The sequence below is a fragment of the Taeniopygia guttata genome, chromosome 21, assembly GCF_048771995.1.
Source record: "Taeniopygia guttata chromosome 21, bTaeGut7.mat, whole genome shotgun sequence".
NCBI lineage: Eukaryota > Metazoa > Chordata > Aves > Passeriformes > Estrildidae > Taeniopygia > Taeniopygia guttata.
In genome coordinates, this window is record NC_133046.1 from 5,820,618 (window position 1) to 5,841,519 (window position 20,902).

Here is a 20,902-nt window from a genome sequence, read left to right on the forward strand (position 1 = left end):
GGGACGGGGAAGGGGGACAGGGAAGGGGGACAGGGGGGAATGGGGACAGGGGAACAGGACAGGGAAACGGGACAGGGAAATGGGGCTGGGGAAGGGGGACAGGGGAATGGGACAGGGGAATGGGGACAAAGAGGAGCGGGGCTGGGGAATGGGGACAGGGGAACAGGGGGACAGGGAGGAATGGAGGGGCCAGGGGGGAATTGGGGGGTATGAGTGGAACGGGAGGGGTCAGGGGTGAACGGGGCCACGGGGGAAGCGGGGGGATCAGATGGGAATGGGGCCAGGGGGGTATGAGGGAGTCAGGAGGGAACGGGATGGGTCAAGAGGGAATGGAGAGCACAGGAGGGAATGCCAGGCAGCCCTATGGGGTGGGAATGAGGGGGGTCCAGGAGGGAATGAGGGGGGTCCAGGAGGGAATGAGGGGGGTCCAGGTGGGAATGAGGGGGGTCCAGGAGGGAATGAGGGGGGTCCAGGTGGGAATGAGGGGAGTCCAGGTGGGAATGAGGGGGGTCCAGGTGGGAACGAGGGGAGTCCAGGAGGGAATGAGGGGGGTCCAGGAGGGAATGAGGGGGGTCCAGGTGGGAATGGGAATGTGCGGTGGCTCCAGGAGCAGCTGGGCGAGCTGGAGGAGGCCCGGCAGAGGCTGGAGGTGTCCGAGAGCCGGAGCTCCCGGCTGGAGCTGCAGCAGTGGGTGCTGGAGGCCGAGCTGGGCCGGGCGCGGCGGGCGCTGGCCGGGCGGGAGGAGGAGGCGCGGGAGGCGCGGCAGCGAGCGGAGCGGCTCCGCACGCAGGTACGGCCCCGTTCACCGGGGGCTGAACCGCCTTTTCACGGATCCAGCCCCTCAGTTCCCCCCTGAGCGCCCTCCCAGTTCCCTCTGAACCCACTCCCAGTTCCCCCGAGTTCGCCCTGGATCCCATCCCAGTTGTCTCCAGTTCCCCCAAAACCCCTCAGTCCCTCAGCTCTCCCTGAATCCCTTCCCAAGTCCTCTGAGTTGCCCCTGAGCCCCTCCCAGTTGCCCTGAGCCCCTTCCAGTCCCCCAGTTACCCCAAGCCCCTCCCAGTCCCCCCAGTTGCCCCAAGCCCCTCCCAGTTGCCCCTGAGCCTCTCCCAGTTCCCCCAGTTGCCCCTCGCCCCTCCCAGTCCCCCCAGTTGCCCCTGAGCCCCTCCCAGTCCCCCCAGTTGCCCCTGAGCCCCTCCCAGTTGCCCCTGAGCCCCTCCCAGTCCCCCTAGTTGCCCCTGAGCCCCCTTCCAGTCTCCCCAGTTGCCCCTGAGCCCCCTTCCAGTTGCCCCAGGTGCCCCTGAACCCCTCCCAGTCCCCCCAGTTGCCCCTGAGCCCCCTTCCAGTTGCTCCAGGTGCCCCTGAACCCCCTCCCAGTCCCCCCAGTTCCCCCCGAACCCCTCCCAGTCCCCCCAGTTGCCCCTCGCCCCTCCCAGTCCCCCCAGTTCCCTGCTCCCCGTAACCCTTTCGTGCCCAGCTGGCTCAGGCCGAGTCCTGCCCGGGGCCGGTGCCGGGGGGCGGCTCCAGGGCGGAGGCTCCGGACGGGTCCCGGCTCCACGAGCGGCTCCGGCAGCTCCAGGACGCGCTGGCCGCCGGTGAAACGGACCGGAGGCTGCTCCAGGTGGGACCGGAACCCCTCCCGGTGTCCCCCGGTTCCCTCTGAACCCCCTCCCAGTCCCCCCAGTTCCCACTGGAACTCCTCCTTCTTCCCCCCGAACCCCCTCCGAGCTCCCCCAGCTACCCCTGTACCCATTCCCAGCTCCTCCAGTTCCCCTGAATCCTCTCCCAGTTCTCCCTGGACCCATTCCCAGTTCCCCTGAGCCCCCTGCCAGGCCCTGGTGGCCTGGGGATGTCCCCGGGGATGTCCCCGGTTGTCCCGGGGCTGTCCCTGGCTGTCCCAGGGATGTCCCCGAGTGTCCCAGAGCTGTCCCTGGCTGTCCCTGGGCTGTCCCTGGCTGTCCCAGGGATGTCCCTGGCTGTCCCCGGCTGTCCCAGAGCTGTCCCAGGGCTGTCGCTGGCTGTCTCAGAGCTGTCCCTGGCTGTCCCCGGGTGTCCCGGGGCTGTCCCGGGCTGTCCCGGGGATGTCCCCGGGTGTCCCGGGGATGTTCCAGGGATGTCCCGGGGCTGTCCCAGAGCTGTCCCGGGGATGTCCCTGGATGTCCTGAGGCTGTCCCTGGCTGTCCCGGGGCTGTCCCTGGCTGTCCCTGGCTGTCCCGGGGATGTCCCTGGATGTCCTGAGGATGTCCCTGGATGTCCCGGGGCTGTCCCTGGGCTGTCCCCGGGTGTCACGGGGCTGTCCTGGGGCTGTCCCCGGGTGTCCTGGGGCTGTACCCGGGCTGTCCCGGGGATGTCCCTGGCTGTCCCCGGGTGTCCCAGTGCTGTCCCTGGCTGTCCCGGGGCTGTCCCGGGTGTCCCGGGGCTGTCCCTGGCTGTCCTGGGTCTGTCCCTGGCTGTCCCGGGGCTGTCCCTGGTTGTCCCTGGCTGTCCCGGGGCTGTCCCTGGCTGTCCCGGGGCTGTCCCTGGCTGTCCTGGGGCTGTCCTGGGGCTGTCCCTGGGTGTCCCGGGGCTGTCCCTGGCTGTCCTGGGGCTGTCCTGGGGCTGTCCCTGGGTGTCCCTGGCTGTCCTGGGTCTATTCCTGGCTGTCCTGGGGCTGTCCTGGGGCTGTCCCCGGGTGTCCCGGGGCTGTCCTGGGGCTGTCCCCGGGTGTCACAGGGCTGTCCCGCTGTCCCGGTGTCCCAGGAGGGGCTGGAGGAGGCGCGGCGGGCGCTGGCGGAGGCGCGGCGGGAGAAGGGAATGCTGCGGGAGCAGCTGCGGGAGCAGTGGGAGCTGGGAGCGCTGCGGGAGCCGGGATTCCTCTGGGAACCGGGAATGCTCCGGGAGCCGGGATTCCTGCGGGAACCGGGAATGCTCCGGGAGCCGGGATTCCTGCGGGAACCGGGAATGCTCCGGGAACCGGGAATGCCGCTGGAGCCCCCCCAGGACCCACAGCAGGAGGTGAGTGCGGCCACACCCCAAAATCGGTGACCTTTGACCCCAGACAGGGCCCTGTGGATCCCCCATTGAACCCTGCACCATTATGGGCTAATTAATTATCTAATTATCATCTAATAGCTATATAATCATCTAATGCTATATTACACAATGGATATATTGCTATAGATATAAAATATAAATTTAAATACATATTTTATTTAAAGATATTTATATAATATATATGTATATAATATTTAAAGATATATATTTTACTCAAATATATTTTTGGGTTTATTTATATCTTCCTACCCATCATGCATACTTTAATAGAAATTTATCTGTGTGTCTGGGCAGGAGCGCGACCCTCCCGGCCGGGTTGGATCCACAGGGCTCCCGGCGGGGCTGGATCCCAACGCGGGGCCGGATCCCAATGCAGGGTCGGATCCCAACGTGGGGCCGGATCCCAATGTGGGGTCGGATCCCAAACTGGGGCCGGATCCCAATGCGGGGCGGGATCCCAATGTGGGGCCGGATCCCAACGTGGGGCCAGATCCCCCCACGGGCTCGGCCGAGCAGGAGCTGGAGGAGGCTCGGAAGCGCATCCAGGTGCTGCAGGTGGGTCCCTGCAGCTGATCCCAATCCATGGGATGGGGCTGATCCAAATCCATGGGATGGGGCTGATCCTTGGGATGGGGCAGATCCCGATCCATGGGATGGGGCTGATCCATGGGATGGGGCTGATCCCGATCCATGGGATGGGTCTGGGGCTGATCCATGGGATGGGGCTGATCCATGGGATGGGGCTGGGGCTGATCCATGGGATTGGGGCTGATCCATGGGATGGGGCTGGGGCTGATCCATGGGATTGGGGCTGATCCTGATCCATGGGATGGGGCTGATCCCGATCCATGGGATGGGTCTGGGGCTGATCCATGGGATGGGGTGGATCCCGATCCACGGGATGGGGCTGATCCTTTGGGAGCTCATCCCATGGGAGTGGTCCCAGTGCTGGTACTGGGATGGGGCTCGGTTCATCCCAATGGGAATGGTCCCGGTACTGGGAAGGGGCTGTGTTTATCCCAATGGGAATGGTCCGGTACTGGGATGGGGCTGGGTTCATCCCATGGGAATGGTCCAGTGCTGGTACTGGGATGGGGCTGGACTCATTCCATGGGAGTGGTCCCAGTGCTGGTACTGGGATGGGGCTGGGTTCATCCCATGGGAATGGTCCCAGTACTGGGAAGGGGCTGGGCTCGTTCCAGGGGCGGGGAGGTTGGCGCCGGCTCGGGGCCGTTTTGGGGTGCCCCCGCAGGCAGTGCCCAGCCCGGGGTGCCGGGCACCCCTCCCCGCAGGCGCAGGTGTCGGCGCTGGAGCTCCGGGCCCGGCCGCTCCCCGAGGCGCCCGCGGAGCTGCGGCGGCAGCTGGAGCGGCTCCGGCTCGGCCAAGGCAGCCTGGAGGAGCAGGTGAGGGGACATGGCTGGGGACACAGCGCGGGGGACACGGGGACACTGCCCGGGGGGACATGGGGACACAGCGCGGGGGGACACGGGGACACCGAGCGGAGGACACGGGGACACTGCCTGGAGGACACTGCCCGGGAGGACATGGGGTCACAGCGCGGGGGACACGGGGACACAGCGTGGGGGGACAAAGGGACAGCCCTCAGCAAACATGAGGGACACAGCCCGGGGGACACGGGGACATTGCATGGGGGACACGGGGACACAACCCGGGGGACACAGGGACACTGCCCGGGGGACATGGGGACACTGCCCGGGGGACATGGGGTTATGGCCTGGGGGACACGGGGACAGCCCCGGGGGGGACATGGGGACACAGCCCGGGGGATATAGGGACACAGCCCAGGGGACATGGGGACACTGTCCAAGGGACATGGGGACACAGCCCGGGGGACACAGGGACACAGCCCAGGGGACATGGGGACACAGCGCAGGGGGACAAAGGGACAGCGCTGAGCAAACATGAGGGACACAGCCCGGGGGACATGGGGACACAACCCGGGGGACACGGGGACACTGCCCAAGGGACACGGGGACACAGCCCGGGGGACACAGGGACACAGCCCAGGGGACATGGGGACACAGCGCAGGGGGACAAAGGGACAGCGCTGAGCAAACATGAGGGACACAGCCCGGGGGACATGGGGACACAACCCGGGGGACACGGGGACACTGCCCGGGGGGACATGGGGACACTGCCCGGGGGACATGGGGACACTGCGTGGGGGACACAGGGACACTGCCCGGGGGACACAGCCCCGAGCAAACATGAGGGACAAAGCCCGGGGGACATGGGGACACAACCCGGGGGACATGGGGACACTGCACTGGGGACACAGGGACACGGCCCGGCCCCACCGCCTCCCGCCCCTCCCTCCTGCAGATCGCGCTGCTCAAGGAGCAGGAGCTGCAGCGGCATCCCCCCGGAACTTAGGGAATTCCGGGAATTCCGGGAATTCCGGGACATCCGCAGGGACCGGCGCAGCTCCGGGATTCGGGGATCCATCCCCGATCCCAAAATCCACAGCAGAGCCCGGCACAGCTCCAGGATTGGGGGGATCCATCCCCATTCTGGGATTCGGGGGATCCATCCCAATTCCCAATCCCAAAATCCACAGCAGAGCCCGGCACAGCTCCGGGATTTTTGGGGATCCATCCCCATTCCTGATCCCAAAATCCACAGCAGAGCCCGGCACAGATCCGGGATTTTTGGGGATCCATCCCCATTCCCTATCCCAAAATCCACAGCAGAGCCCAGCACAGCTCCGGGATTTTTGGGGATCCATCCCCATTCCGGGATTTTTGGGGATCCATCCCAATCCCCGATCCCAAAATCCACAGCAGCTCCGCTCAGGGCTGAGGGGGATCCAGCCCCATCCCTGTGCTCCAAACCCGCAGCGATTTTTGTTTCCTCGTTCCCCTTTTTCCAGGAAAAAGCTGCACTTTTCCCAGCAGCTGACAAAATTTGTCTATTTTTGATACAATTTGGCACCTCGTGGATGGTTTACCCATTTTCCTGTTGCAGTTTTTAACGGGAAAATGGGGAATATTCCACTTTTTTTAGGCCCAGAAGACCCAACTGATTTATTCCCCTCCAGCCTTCCAAGCCCTGCCCTCGCCTCATCCTAATTTTCCCCTTTTTTCTAACAAAAATCTCCCTGGATTTGTGTTTTTGAAGGATTTTTTTAGGAACTAGCAGGGGTTTTATATGGAATTTTTGGGAATGGGGGTTTTTACTGGTGCTCTGGGGCAGCCTGAGGGTGGGAAGGGAGGAGGTGGCTCTGACCCCACCCCAGTCCCAGTGGCAATAAATGTGGAAAATCCAAACTGGGAGTTCGGAGGGATTTTTTGGGGGGAAGTTGGTACTTTGGGAATGCTCAGATTTGGGCTGGGCTGAATGAGGTCCCTAAATAGTAATGAATAATAAGAATAATGAATAGAAATAAATAGAAATAAATAGAAATAAACAATAATTAAACCCCCAAAATAACAATTTTTACTCTTCACAATAATGAAGAGTAAAGGATAAGAAATTGTAATAAATAGCAAATAAAGAGGATAAGGGTGGACCTTATAGATGAGAGAGAAGCTTTGGGGGGAAATTCACCCTATAGAGAGGAAATTCACCCTGTAGAGGGGAAATTCACCCTACAGAGGGGAAATTCATCCTACAGAGGGGAAAATTATCCTACAGAGGGGAAAATTATCCTACAGAGGGGAAATTCATCCTACAGAGGGGAAAATTATCCTATAGAGGGAAATTCCTCCTACAGAGGGGAAATTCATCCTATAGAGGGAAAATTCACCCTTCAGTTGAGAAATTCACCCTACAGAGGGGAAAATTATCCTATAGAGGGAAAATTCATACTATAGAGAAGAGATTCACCTTGTGGAGGGAAATTCATCCTACAGAGGAGAAATGTATCCTATAGAGGGGAAATTAATCCTAAAGGGGGGAAATTCACCCTATAGAGGGGAAATTCACCCTATAGAGGGGAAATTCACTGTGAGACCCCCACACTTTCCTAAAGGGCAACACCCAAACCCACCCCAAACCCACCCCAAACCCACCCCAAACCCACCCCAAGCCCACCCCAAACCCGCCCCAAACCCACCCCAAACCCCTTTGCCTGTAAGTGACCCACACCTCACCCCAAACATTTCCATACTGTGCATCTTTCTATAGGAGCTGCCCCAAACTGAGCCCCCACCTCCCCCAACCACCACCCCAAAATCGACCATTTTACACCCTAAAGCCCCTCAAACCATCGTACCCCCCCCCGGGTATGGCACTGGGAATTGTTCAAATTGTCAGAAACCCCCCCAAAATCGGGAATAATCCCAAAGGAGGGAGCCAGGAGGCCAGAAATGGGGAATAATCCCAAAGGAAGGAGTTGGCAGCCCAGAAATTGGGAATAATCCCAAAGGAGGGAGGTGGGAGCTCAGAAATCGGGAATAATCCCAAAAAGAAAGAGCCGGGAGCCCAGAAATTTGGAATAATCCCGAAGGAAGGAGCCGGGAGCCCAGAAATCGGGAATAATCCCAAATGAAGGAGCTGGGAGCCCAAAAATTTGGAATAATCCCAAAGGAGGGAGCCCAGAAATCAGGAATAATCCCAAAAGAGGGAACCTAGAAATCGGGAATAATCCCAAAGGAGAGAGCCCAGAAATTGGGAACAATCCCAAACGAAGGAGCCGGGAGCCCAAAAATTTGGAATAATCCCAAAGGAGGGAGCCCAGAAATTGGGAATAATCCTGAAGGAAAGGAGCCAGGACCCCACAAATCAGGAATAATCCCGAAGGAAGGAGCCCAGAAATTGGGAATAATCCCAAAGGAGGGAGCCCAGAAATTGGGAATAATCCCGAAGGAGGGAACCAGGAGCTGCAGGACCCCTCCGCTCTCTGCGGGACCCTCCCGCGGAGGAGAGGAAGGCACAGAAATAACAAACCCCCCTCTCTTTAATCATTATGTGCACAAAGAAAAGGGGATCCCGGGGGTTCGGGCGCCGCCGGTCGATGCACGGGTGGGGCTGCAGCGGGGCCGGGGCTCAGCAGCCGCCGCAGCTGCGGGCGCAGGACGCGGCCACGGTCTGGCACAGGCCGCTCGTGGCCATCACCCCGCACTTGGAGAACTTGTCCCGGCACAGGTCGGCTGCAGGAGAGAGAGAGGGGTTAGGTGGGACTCGGGTTCAGCCAAAGAGAGAAACGGAGAGTTTCTAGGCAGGCAAAAAGCCTGGGAAAGAGCTGGAGAAGAATGTAAATGGTGGGAATCCAGAGCTTCCCTCTGGCTGCCATGGCAGGGGTCAGAACCCCCCTGGACAGAGCCCCCAGAGACACTGGCTGTGATCTCTGCCCATGGAAAAGAGTTTTCAATCTTACAGGATCAATTACAACCTCCGAGTGTTTGATACAAGTAATAATTAAGTGTGGCACATGTGCAAAAGTAAAATTTTAGGATTCTAGATGAGGGGTCCAAAGGGGACAAGATGGAGGAAATTGGGTGTGCCTTGTCCTTTTTCTCCTTCTTCATGCCCTCCATGTTTCACTGTGGTGTTGGCATTTTTCTGTTGGTTCAGGCTGGGGACACACTGTCCAACGTAGGTGACAGATATTGGCACGTTATTGTAAATCCAGCACAGGTAGTTTGTGGTATTTAATGTTTGTACCATCCCACTGAGGGCAGAGCCCCACACGCTGCCCTGCAGGACAGAGCTGCGGCAGGGCAGCAGAACATGTTAGAGATAAACAGAATAAACAACCTTGAAACAGCACAGACCAATTATGGCTTCTGCTTTGGCAGCGGGGCTGACAGACAGAGACTTTCTACAATCTGGGAATCATCAATAGCACAGATTCCGGCAGTAAATAATTCTCTATCTCTCTTGTTGTTCCCACTGTTTACAGTTAAGTTCTATCACTGTGCGTCAAGCACTGTACACCAATGCTGTGAAGTGTTTTCACTTCAGAACCAATGGATTTGGTCCTCACGAACTCTGTATAAAAGAGCTTCGTGATTTATTTTGAATAAATCAGAGTTTCACTCTCACAGCCTTCTGAGTCAAATCTATTCATTCCCGTCCTGCCTCAACAGCGACAGGGTTATCCCTGGATGTGGGGAAAACTCCGGGAGAGCAGCGAGGGAAATCCCCCCCAGCCCAGCCCCATCCCACAGCGCGACCCCGCTCTGCTCCAGGGCTCCCACGGGATTTTCCCTCCCCGGAGTTACAGGGAAAAGGGGGTTTGGATGGGAACAAAGCCGATTTTTCGGAGTGTCCCCCTCACCTCGCAGCAGCTCCTCGTGGGCACACACGGTGCGGACGCAGATCTCCTTGTTGATGACATAAACGCGCCGGAGGCTGGGAATTTTTTGGGATAGAAGGGAAAGGGATGTAAAGCGGAGGGATTCCCAAAAATCTCAGGTCGGAAGGATCAGGGGATGTTCCCCCCCTCCCGCACGCACCTGTAGAAGCAGATCTCGTTCAGGCACTGCTTGCAGGGCTTGTGCACGGAGTAGAGCCGGGTGCAGGGGTACTGCTCCTCCCGGCAGTCTGCGGAACCGGCAACCCCCGGGAATTCCTCACCGGGAGCCCCGGCTGTCCCCTCCCCAATCCCGGCTGTCCCCTCCCCAATCCCGGACCTCTCCAACCCCTGCTGTCCCCTCCCCAGCCCCCGCTGTCACCTCTCCAATCCCAGCTGTCACCTCCCACCTCCCCATCCCCGGCTGTCCCCTCCCCAACCCCCGGCTGTCCCCTCCCCAGCCCCGGACCTCTCCAACCCCGGCTGTCCCCTCCCCATCCCCACTTGTCCCCACCCCAACCCCCGCCTGTCCCCTCCCCAGCCCCGTCTGTCCCCTCCCCAAACCCTGCTGTCACCTCCCCAACTCCGACTGTCACCTCCCACCTCCCCATCCCCACTTGTCCCCACCCCAACCCCCGCCTGTCCCCTCCCCAGCCCCGTCTGTCCCCTCCCCAAACCCTGCTGTCACCTCCCCAACTCCGACTGTCACCTCCCACCTCCCCAACCCCGGGTGTCCCCTCCCCAACCCCCGGCTGTCCCCTCCCCAGCCCCCGCTGTCACCTCCCCAGCCCCGCTGTCCCCTCCCCAGCCCCGGTTGTCCCCCCCAGCTCCGGGGCGGTTCCCGGCACCGGGAACGGGAACGGGAACGGGATCGGCACTGACCGAGCGGTCCCGGCTCCGTGGGCTCCGTCTCGGGCACCGCAGCTGAGGGGGGACAGGGGGCAGGGGACAGGGGGGACAGGAGGACAGGGGACAGGGGACACGGGAGGGAATGTCAGGATCCGGCAGAAGCGCCTCCCTGCCCTTTCCCTGGATTTTAAGGAGCACCCTTGGCACCCCCTGGATGCCACTTGGGGGGGCAGGGAAGGGATGGAGGGACCCCAGTGCCAGGGTGTCACCCACCCCTGGGGAGCTGTCACCCATCCTGGGGGCTGTCACCCATCCTGGGGGCTGTCACCCACCCCGGGGGTGCTGTCACCCACCCTGGGGGAGCTGTCACCCATCCTGGTGGCTGTCACTCATCCTAGGGGCTGTCACCCACCTCAGGTGTCTGTCACCCATCCCAATGACTGTCACCCATCCCAGGGGCTGTCACCCATCCCGGTGACTGTCACCTACACCAGGGACTGTCACATCTCCTGTGGGCTGTCACCCATCCTGATGACTGTCACCCATCCCAATGACTGTCACCCACCTCAGGGGTTGTCACCCATCCCGGGGGCTGTCACCCACTCCGGGGGCTGTCACCCATCCCAATGACTGTCACCCATCCTGGTGACTGTCACCCACTCCGGAGGCTGTCACCCACCTCAGGGGTTGTCACCCATCCCAGTGACTGTCACCCACTCCAGGGGCTGTCACCCATCCTGGTGACTGTCACCCACTCCGGGGGATGTCACCCACCTGGGGTCGGGGCTGGCACGGTTTCCTGCTGGGATTGCTGCTGGGATTGGTACCGGAACTGCTCCTCCGGGGCTCGGGGGGTGACATCTGCAAGGAAAAACCCCGTGCAGGGACACCCCAAAATCCTGATCCCCCCACCCGGCATCCCCCAGGGAAACACTCACCGTGGTAGTCGTAGTAATCCTGAATTTCTGGGGGGAAAACAGAAACAGGCTGAGGGGGGGATCGGGGAGAAAACTCATCCCGTGGGGACTGGGAGTGGGAAGTGGATCCCTGGAATTCCCTGGGGGGTCGGGAAAACTCCCTCAGCCCCTCCAGGGATGAGCCTGGGCCGCTTCCCACACGTGGGGATTGGGGATGAATAAAGGTTCAAGGAAAAACTTTTAATAAATAGATGGATAAAGGTTTAGCAAAAAATTGGATAAAGGGTTAATAAGGTGTTCGATAAAGGTTTAATAATAATTTGATAAAGGGTTAATAAAGGATTGGATAAAGATTTAACAACTGGATAAAGGTTTAGTAAAGGATTGGATAAAGGGTTAGAAAAGGATTGGATAAAGGGATAATAAAGGATTGGATAGTAAAGGATTGGATAAAGGGTTAATGGAGGATTGGATAATAAAGGATTGGATAATAAAGGATTGGATAAAGGGTTAATAAAGGATTGGATAATAAAGGATTGGATAACGGGTTAATAAAGCATTGGATAAAGGGTTAATAAGAATTGGATAAGGGGATAAGAATTGGATAAAGGGATAATAAAGGATTGGATAAAGGGTTAATAAGAATTGGCTAAAGGGATAATAAGGAATTCGATAAAGGGTTAATAAAGGATTGGATAATAAAGGATTGGATAAAGGGATATTAAGAATTGGATAAAGAGTTATAAAAAGATTGAATAATAAAAGATTGGATAAAGGATCAGATAAAGGGTTAATAAAGGATTGAATAAAGGGATATTAAGACTTGGATAAAGGATTAATAAAGGATTTAATAAAGGGTTAATAAGGAATTGGATAAAGAGTTAATAAAGGATTGGATAATAAAGAATTGGATAAAGGGTTAATAAAGGATTGCATAATAATGGATTGGATAAAGGGATAATAAAGGATTGGAGAAAGTTTAATAAAGGATTGGATAAAGGGCTAATAAAGGATTGGATAGTAATGGATTGGCTGAAGGGTTAATAAAGGATCGGATAAAGGTTTAATAAAGGACTGGATAATAATGGATCGGATAAAGGGTTAATAAAGGACTGGATAAGGGTTTAATTAAGGGATCGGGCTCGGGCTCGGGCTCGGGCTCAGGATCGGGCTCAGGATCGGGCTCGGGCTCGGGATCGGGATCGGGCTCAGGATCGGGCTCAGGATCGGGATCGGGATCGGGCTCAGGATCGGGCTCGGGCTCGGGCTCGGGATCGGGATCAGGATCAGGATCGGGATTGGGCGCTGTCCCGGGCTCTCACCTGCCTGCTGGTCGTACTGGGAGTACTGGACCGGCTCGGGGTAGGCGATGCCCTCGAAGCGGCTGAACTGGCCCCGCACCAGGAGCGCTGCGGGACACGGGCACGGGTCAGCGGGCACGGCACCGAGCCGGGACCGGCATTCCCGGGGACACCCGAACCGGGATCGGGATTCCCAGGGACACCCAAACTGGGATTTGGGATTCCCAGGTTCACCCAAACCGGGATTTGGGATTCCCAGGGACACCTGAACCGGGATCCGACACCCGAACCGGGATCCAGATTCCCAGGGACACTCCAAATTGGGATTTGGGATTCCCACAGACACCCCAAACCCCGGATTTGGGATTCCCAGGGACACCCGAACCGGGATTTGGGATTCCCAGGGACACCTGAACCGGGATTTGGGATTCCCAGGGACACCCGAACCGGGATCCGACACCCTGAACCGGGACCCGGATTCCCAGGGACACTCCAAACTGGGATTTGGGATTCCCAGGGACACCCGAACCGGGATCCAACACCCCGAACCGGGATCCGACACCCCGAACCGGGACCCAGATTCCCAGTGACACTCCAAACTGGGATTTGGGATTCCCACAGACACCCCAAACCCTGGATTTGGGATTCCCAGGGACACCCCAAACTGGGATACAGGATTCCCACAGAATCCCCGGGAAAGGATCCTCCGGGAAGGGTCCCTGGGAATCCCCGGGAAGGGTCCCCAGGAATTCCTGGGAAGGGATTGGAATCCCAGGAAGGGATCAGAATTTCAGGAAGGGATCGGAATCCCGGGAAGGGATCGGAAATCCCAGGAAAGGATTGGAATTCCTGGGAAGGGATTCCCAAACATGCTCCAGGGCTTTGTGTGGAGCTGCTTTTCCCCTGAACTTCTCCTGGCTCCAGCCCTGTCCCCTCCCTGCTCGTTCCCATCCCCTCCGGCAGGTGCCAAATCTCATTTCCCTGGATTTTGTCCCAGTTTTGTGCCACTTCTGTGACCCCTCAGAGCCATTCCCAGCCTCAAGATGAGCCCGAAATGGGATTTTGGGGAATTTGGGGAAATAACAGGGAATGCGTGAACCCCCAAAAATCACTGGCCACCTCCCCATCATCCCTCAAACGATGCTTTGGTACCAAAAATTGACGCTTTGCGCCCTAAAAATTCATTTTTGGAGGCTTTGATCCCCAAAATGAGATTCTGGAAGGTAAAAATGAGGTTTTGGGCCAAAATATTGATTATTTGGGTATATAAACAAAACTTTGGCCTCTAAATCAAAGGCTTTGGACTTTTAAAACCGAATTTTGGGCCTTAAAAAGGAGGTTTTGGGTGATAAGATGAACCATTAGACCTCAAAAAGGGTGCTTGGGACTTAGAAATGAGAGTTTGTACCATAAAAAATGAGGTTTCCAACCACAGAATCAGCTTTGGGCTCCAAAAGTGATAATCTGGGACCAAAAACTTAGTTTCAGGAATGTAAAAAAGAGGTTTTGGGACAGAAAATTGAGTGTTTGGGACCTAAACATTAGGATTTGGAACATACAAATGAAGTTCTAGGATGCAAAAATGAGGTTTGGGGACGCACAAAAAAAAAAAAAAGGGTTTTGGCTCTAGAAATGTGGTTTAGACCCTGAAAATGAGAGAAAAGCAGTAAAAAAGGAGCTGGAAAATGCGGATTTGGCTGATCCAAGCGGTGTCACCTGGGGCGGGGGACACTCACCTGGCAGACACAGCAGCAGGAGCTCCGCCGCTCTCATCCTGCTGGAAGGACGGGAAAGGGCGGCCGGGATGCAGCCGGAGGAGTCTGGATGGGAGCAGAGGGAATTCAGAGGGAGGGGACACCGAGGGACACGCGGGGACATCCCTGCCCTGAGGTGTCCTCGGCAGCTGGCTCCCAAAATCTCCCCCTCCCAGCCAGCAGAAGTCAGGGAATTTCCCAAAAAAAGGCTTCCCACCCCTTCCCAGGGGATTTGCAAGGACCAAACCCTGGAATATCTTGAGGGCAGAGGAGGGAGGAGAAAGGCCGGGATGGGGGATCATTCCCGAGACTTGGGATCACTCCCAGGATCCTTCCCGGGATCCAGGATCGCTCCCAGGATCATTCCCGGGATCTGGGATCATTCCTGGGATCTGGGATTGCTCCCAGGATCATTCCTGGGATGTGGGATCGCTCCTAGGATCATTCCCAGGGTGCAGGATCGCTCCCAGGATCATTCCCAGGATCTGGGGTCGCTCCCAGGATCATTCCATAGATCTGGGATCGCTCCCAGGATCATTCCCAGAATCCAGGATCGCTCCCAGGATAATTCCTGGAATATGGGATCGCTCCCAGGATCATTCCCGGGATCCGGGATCGCTCCCAGGATCATTCCTGGAATCTGGGATCACTCCCAGGATCATTCCTGGAATCTGGGATCGCTCCCAGGATCATTCCTGAGATCTGGGATTGCTCTCAGGATCATTCCCAGGATGTGGGATCGCTCCCGGGATAATTCCTGGAATCTGGGATCGCTCCCAGGATCATTCCTGGAATCTGGGATCACTCCCAGGATCATTCCCGGGACATGGGATCGCTCCCAGGATCATTCCCAGGATGTGGGATCACTCCCGGCATCTGGGATCGCTCCCAGGATCATTCCCGGGATGTGGGATCTCTCCCAGGATCATTCCTGGGATGTGGGATCGCTTCCAGGATCATTCCCAGGATGTGGGATCGCTCCTGGGATCATTCCCGGGATGTGGGATCATTCCTGGGATCTGGGATCACTCCCAGGATCATTCCTGAGATCTGGGATTGCTCCCAGGATCATTCCCGGGGTGCTAGATCGCTCCCATGATCATTCCCGGAATCTGGGATTGCTCCCAGGATCATTCCCTAGATCTGGGATCGCTCCCGGGATCATTCCATGGATCTGGGATCGCTCCCAGGATTTGGGATCATTCCCGGGATGTCGGGATCACCCCCGGGATCACTCCTGGGATGAGGAAGGAGAGGTCCAGACCCCCCGGAGTGGAACTTTGGGGCTCCTTTCCCGAAGATCCACTTCCTTGGGAAAGGAATTGTTTTGGGGGGATGCTGCGTTTGCTTGGGCAACCCCTAAATCCAAAGGAATGTAGGGATTTGAGGAAAAGATTCCGGCATTTTCCAAGGGTGTTGCTCCCGGCGGGAAGAGGGCCCAAGGCCGGGAAGGAATTCCGGCCGCCCTTCCCCCATCCCCAGCCTGCTCCTGGGGGAAATCGGGGGGAAAAGAGAGAAATTCTCTCCCGGAACTCCTCTGAAATCCAGGGGAAGGGGTTTGAGGATGAATCCCACCGGCATTCCCGGCGCTCGGGTGGGGGATCCTCCCCGGGCTCTCCCGGCTCTGCTGCCGGAGCGGGGAAACTGAGGCACGGGGAGAGGAGCCCTTTGGAACCTCATCCCTGCAGAGAGGGAACATCAAATGCCCGTGCTGGGAGAGGTTCCCGGCCCAGATCCCGGGGAACGCGGCTCCAGCCCTGCAGAACCCGGGAAGGGCCGGTGGGATCGGCTCTGGGGGGTGGGATCCTGCAGGGATCACATCCGCAGGAGATCCAGAGTGTGGGATCCTGCAGGGATCACATCCACAGGAGATCCAGAGTGTGGGATCCTGCTGGGATCACATCCTGCTCCTTCCAGGGATCCCATCCTGCTCCTTCCTGGGACCACATCCGCACCAGATCCAGAGCGTGGGATCCTGCAGGGATCACATCCACAGGAGATCCAGAGTGTGGGATCCTGCAGGGATCACATCCTCCTCCTTCCAGGGATCCCATTCTCTACCAGAGTGTGGGATCCTGCTGGGATCACATCCTGCTCCTTCCAGGGATCCCATCCTGCTCCTTCCTGGGACCACATCCGCACCAGATCCAGAGCGTGGGATCCTGCAGGGATCACATCCACAGGAGATCCAGAGCATGGGATCCTCCAGGGATCACATCCTGCCCCTTCCAGGAATCACATCCTGCACCAGTGTGGGATCCTGCAGGGATCCCATCCTGCTCCTTCCAGCGATCCCATCCCACACCAACTCCAGTGCGGGATCCTGCAGGGATCCCATCCTCCACTGGCCCCGGGGTGTGAGATCCTTCAGGGATCACATCCTACACCTTCTAGAGATCCCATCCTGAAACAGAGTGGGATCCTCCAGGGATCCCATCCCGCTCCTTCCAGGGATCCCATCCTGATCCTTCCAGGGATCCCATCCTGCACCAGCTCCAGTGTGGAATCCTCCAGGGATCACATCCTGCTCCTTCCAGGGATCCCATCCCGCTCCGTCACCAAAGTCCCGTTTCCCAGTCACCCAAGTCTCTGAAGGCACCTTCCAGGGGCCTTGTCCTGCCCCAAACCCAGCGTGTGGCACCCTCAGGTGCCCAGGTCATCTCCAGCACCATCGCAGCACCCGCAGGACCACGTCCAGCCAACAAAGCCCCTTCCCCACAGAGCTCATCCCATGGGAACCGCATCACCCCGCTCCAGGAATGGAGATGGCCCCAGACCCCTCCTGGCATGGACGGATGATGGATGGATGATGGATGGATGGATGATGGATGGATGGATGGATGGATGGATGGATGGATGATGGATGGATGATGGATGGATGGATGGATGGATGATGGATGGACGGATGGATGGATGATGGATGGATGATGGATGATGGATGGATGGATGGATGGATGATGGATGGATGGATGGATTGACGGACAGACAGACACCACCTCTGGACCATCCCCCACCATCCTCCGTCCCTCCCAAGGACACGGCTCTGCCATGCTCTCCTTTCCATTCCCGTTTCCAGCCTGCACAGCTTCTCCCGCGCTCCAGTTCCCCGAATTTCCCCCGGTCTTGGCCGGAGCTCGCAGGGTTTGGCCGCGGGATGGGGACAGTCGGGTCACGTCTGCCCCGATGGCAACGCCAGCAGCGGCCCTGGACAGAGACCCCGGAGCGACGCCGATGTCCCCACAGTGTCCCCACGATGTCCCCCCTTCACCAAGGCCACCAAGGAGGGGACAAAGCCACCTCCACCCCCGTCCCCCCGTCCTCCCCCGCCCCGGCGGGAGGGCCCCGCTGTTCCCCCTTCCCCTCCCCAGGCTCCGCTCCCTCCGTGCGGGGGTCCGGCGGCTCCGACCGCGCCAGATGTTTTTGCAACTGCACATCTGGGAACAATCAACCCCGGAGAAAGAACACCACAGTCCCTTTCATTCTGCTAAACCCCACCTTCCCCCAGCCTTCCCCCCCCCCCCCATTTTCTTTTCTTTTTTCTTTCTTTCTTTTTCTTTCTTTCTTTTTTTTTTTTTTTTCTTTTTTTTTTTTTTAGCTCTCCCGTTGCCAGAGAGTGGGAGAACAAAGGGAATATTAAAGGATTCCATTTTTTTTGGCCCCCAACCAGAGGTAAAGAACTTGGTGCCCCCATCCCCGTTTTCACACATCACTTTTTCCTCAAGGACCCGTCCCCCAAAATAAATCGGAATAAAAAGTCCATTTTCTACAATCTCTTTCCACGATGGAAAATTAAAAAAAAAATAAAACCAACCAACAAACACACGGTTTCCTCCAGGCTTTGGGGTATTTTTAGACTTTTTGGAAGTGGTTAAAAATCTCCAACAACTTCCAGGCCTCCAAGAAGTGTCCCCTCCCCCCCACCCCCCCCCCCCCCCGGCTGCCGTTCCTTCAGCACCCCAAAAATCGGGGGGGTTTGGCGTTTTGAGGTTAAAAAGCTGAAAACAACTTTTCCAAGCTCTTACCCGATGGAGTTTTAAGGTGATTTCACAGAGTCCCCAAAATGGGGGTTCAGCCCCGTTTGCTGCTGGGGGCGGGGGGGAATTCCCGGGAATTGGGGTGGGTTTCCCTCGCCTGGTCCTTACCAGTGAGTGCCGGCTCTGCCCTCGCCCACCGCCTCGCTCTCCTCTCTCTGCTTCCCCAAAACTCTTGAAATGAGAGTCAGAAAAAACAAAAAAACAGAAAAAAACCCAAAAAACCTCCTACCTCCAGCACGGGGGATCCGCTGGGTCCTAAAGCCACACCTGAGCCGGCCCCTTCCTCCTCCCGCGCTGCCTGGGAGGGGAAAAACCCACAAATAACCCCCAAAAAACCATCCCCCAGAGCGCACCGCTGCCAGGGGCGCCGGGCACGGGGGGTTTTGTTGTTTTTGGGGTTTTTTCCCGGCGGGATGAGTTTAAAATCCATGGAAAAGCGAGAAGGGGGGAGGATCCCGCGCGGAGCGGGCCGGGGTTTGTGGGGCTGCAGGGAGGGAGGGATGGAGGGAGATTTTTTCCGGGGATTTTTCTGTCATTTCGTGATAGCTCTTAGGGGGAAAAAAATCACTGCACCCCCAAAATCTGCGATCCTGGGGTCGCAGCATCCTCCCGATCCAGGGGTGGATTCTGATTCCCCTCCAGAGGAGGCGATGCTGCAGCCCCGCGGGGGATTTATCCCGGGACGGAGCGGGAAAAGGACCCAGATCACCCAAATTCTGCTTTTCCCAGCCAGGCCGGGGCTGCCGGGGCTCTGCAGCCCCCGGTGCCGGCGTGGGGCCCCTTCCCTGCTCCTGGAGGAGGATCCCGGCAGGATCGGGATGATCCCAAAACCCCCGAGCTCGGCAGGGACACAGAGCAGAGGTGGGGGGTGAATCCCGCAGGTTTGGGGTGAAAAGCCAGGAAAGGAGCGCAGGGAGGGCGCTGGGGTGGGGGAGGAGGTCTCTGGAGACCGGAATGGGGGTGAGCAGAGGAGATTTTCTCCCCTGGGGTTGGATTCTGAGGGCTGAGCACCAGGATAAGCTCTGAGAGCTGCAAAACGCAGGAAAAAAGGGATTTTCAGAGCTGGATGAGAGGCAGACGGGGCTGGAAGGTGCTCCTGTCTCCTCTCCTCTGGTTTTCCCGGCTGAGGAACGAATGAAACCAACCCAAGGGCCCCAAAACCACCTCAATTTCCAGGCTGAGGAATGAATAAAACTACCCCAAGGACCCCCAAACCACCTCAATTACCAGGTTGAAAGATGGGTAAAACCATTCAAAGGACCCCAAAATCACCTCAGTTTCCAGGCTGAAGGACGGGTACAACAGGACCCCAAAACCACCTCAATTTCCAGGTTGAAAGATGGGTAAAACCAGCCCAAGGGCCCCAAAATCACCTCAATTTCCAGGCTGAAGGATGGGTAAAACAGGAACCCAAAACCACCTCAGCTTCCAGCCTGAAGGATGGGTAAAACCAATCAAAAGACCCCAAAACCACCTCAGCTTCCAGCCTGAAGGATGGGTAAAACCAGCCCAAGGACCCCAAACCCACCTCAATTTCCAGGCTGAGGAATGAATAAAACGACCCAAAAGACCCCCAAACCACCTCAATTTCCAGGCTGAAGGATGGGTAAAACCACTCGAAGGACCCCAAAACCACCTTAATTTCCAGGCTGAGGAATGAATAAAACCAGCCCAAGGACCCCAAAACCACCTCAATTTCCAGGCTGAGGAATGAATAAAACCACTCAAAGGACCCCCAAAACCACCTCCATCTCCAGGCTGAAGGATGGGTAAAACCATTCAAAAGACCCCAAAACCACCTCAGTTTCCAGGCTAAAGGATGAATAAAACCACCCAAAGGACCCCAAAACCACCTCAATTTCCGGGTTGAGGAATGAATAAAACCACCCAGAGTTCCCCAAAACCACCTCAATTTCAAGGCTGAAGGATGGATAAAACCATTCAAAGAACCCCAAAACCACCTCAATTTCCAGGTTGAGGAATGAATAAAACCACCCAAAGGACCCCAAAACCACCTCAGTTTCCGGGTTGAAAGATGGCTAAAACCACCCCAAGGACCCCAAAACCACCTCAGTTTCCAGGCTGAGGAATGAATAAAACCACTCGAAGGACCCCCAAACCACCTCAGTTTCCAGCCTGAAGGATGGGTAGAACCAGCCCAAAGGCCCCAAAACCACCTCAGCTTCCAGGCTGAAGGATGGGCAAAACAGGACCCCAAAACCACCTCAGCTTCCAGCCTGAAGGATGGATAAAACCATTCAAAGAACCCCAAAACCACCTCAGCCGCTCGTGGGGCACCATCCTCATCCCATCCCCGTTCAGCCCCACCCGGGGCAGGAGCCGCCTGTCAATAATTCAATCAACTTTTCCACCCCCGGGGCCGGGACCATCCAAGCCCCAGAGCCCCGGAGCGCTCGGAAATTCCGCCGGGAACGGGCAGAGCCGCCGAGGGCTCGGAGCGGGGAGGGATTTTCCAGCCTGGGTTAACAACCGCAGCCTTGGCCCGGCTTGCAGGAAAGCTCTTACCTCTGCTTGTGCCTCATTTCCTGCCCTAATCCCGGCTCCCCAGGGCAGGGAGGCGCCGCCGGAGCTCGGAGGGGGTTCCGAATTTCCATGGAAGAGGATCCCGGGCTGGGAGGTGGCTGGAAAAGCCCTGGAGATCCTGCGGGGAGCTGCTCCTTCCCCGTGGGATGTGGCATCTCTGTCTCTCGGCTTTTTCTCGGTGGAATGAGCGAGGTTTTGGAGTCTCAGCCAGGACACC

The 20,902-nt window shown here is 57.6% G+C and overlaps 2 protein-coding genes across 4 annotated transcripts in view; one reads left to right on the forward strand and one right to left on the reverse strand.

Moving 5' to 3' along the window:
• CROCC (ciliary rootlet coiled-coil, rootletin) overlaps positions 1-6,317 on the forward strand; it is a 31,029-nt gene extending 24,712 nt beyond the window's left edge. Inside the window, exons 29-34 of the mRNA XM_072917505.1 lie at positions 608-790; positions 1,475-1,618; positions 2,737-2,991; positions 3,325-3,585; positions 4,323-4,433; positions 5,374-6,317. Of these exons, the coding sequence (XP_072773606.1) occupies positions 608-790; positions 1,475-1,618; positions 2,737-2,991; positions 3,325-3,585; positions 4,323-4,433; positions 5,374-5,424 (1,005 nt within the window). The 3' untranslated portion in view covers positions 5,425-6,317. The remainder of the gene's footprint in view (positions 1-607; positions 791-1,474; positions 1,619-2,736; positions 2,992-3,324; positions 3,586-4,322; positions 4,434-5,373) is intronic.
• A 1,613-nt stretch (positions 6,318-7,930) lies between these two features.
• Positions 7,931-20,814, reverse strand: MFAP2 (microfibril associated protein 2). 3 transcript variants are annotated; one of them, XM_072917313.1, is made up of 9 exons: positions 20,668-20,814; positions 14,090-14,173; positions 12,375-12,461; positions 11,074-11,100; positions 10,910-10,996; positions 10,169-10,210; positions 9,450-9,537; positions 9,272-9,345; positions 7,931-8,141 (listed from the first exon to the last, which is right to left on the reverse strand). In XM_072917313.1, the coding sequence occupies exons 2-9, from the start codon at positions 14,124-14,126 to the stop codon at positions 8,038-8,040; spliced, it is 546 nt and encodes a 181-aa protein (XP_072773414.1). In that variant the 5' UTR covers positions 14,127-14,173; positions 20,668-20,814; the 3' UTR covers positions 7,931-8,037. The 3 variants fall into 3 exon arrangements, with proteins under 3 accessions (XP_072773414.1, XP_072773413.1, XP_030145231.1); XM_072917312.1 differs by lacking the exon at positions 20,668-20,814 and adding an exon at positions 18,371-18,674; XM_030289371.4 differs by lacking the exon at positions 20,668-20,814 and adding an exon at positions 18,250-18,379.
• Between the last annotated feature and the right edge of the window lie 88 nt (positions 20,815-20,902).

Coding starts and splice junctions, on each gene's coding strand:
- MFAP2 (XM_072917313.1), bottom strand. CDS start 14,126: ATGAGAGCGGCGGAGCTCCTGCTGCTGTGTCTGCCAG. Junction 11,101..12,374: donor CCAGTACGACCAGCAGGCAG/GTGAGAGCCCGG, acceptor TTTTCCCCCCAG/AAATTCAGGATTACTACGAC. Junction 9,538..10,168: donor CACGGAGCCGGGACCGCTCG/GTCAGTGCCGAT, acceptor CCGGTTCCGCAG/ACTGCCGGGAGGAGCAGTAC.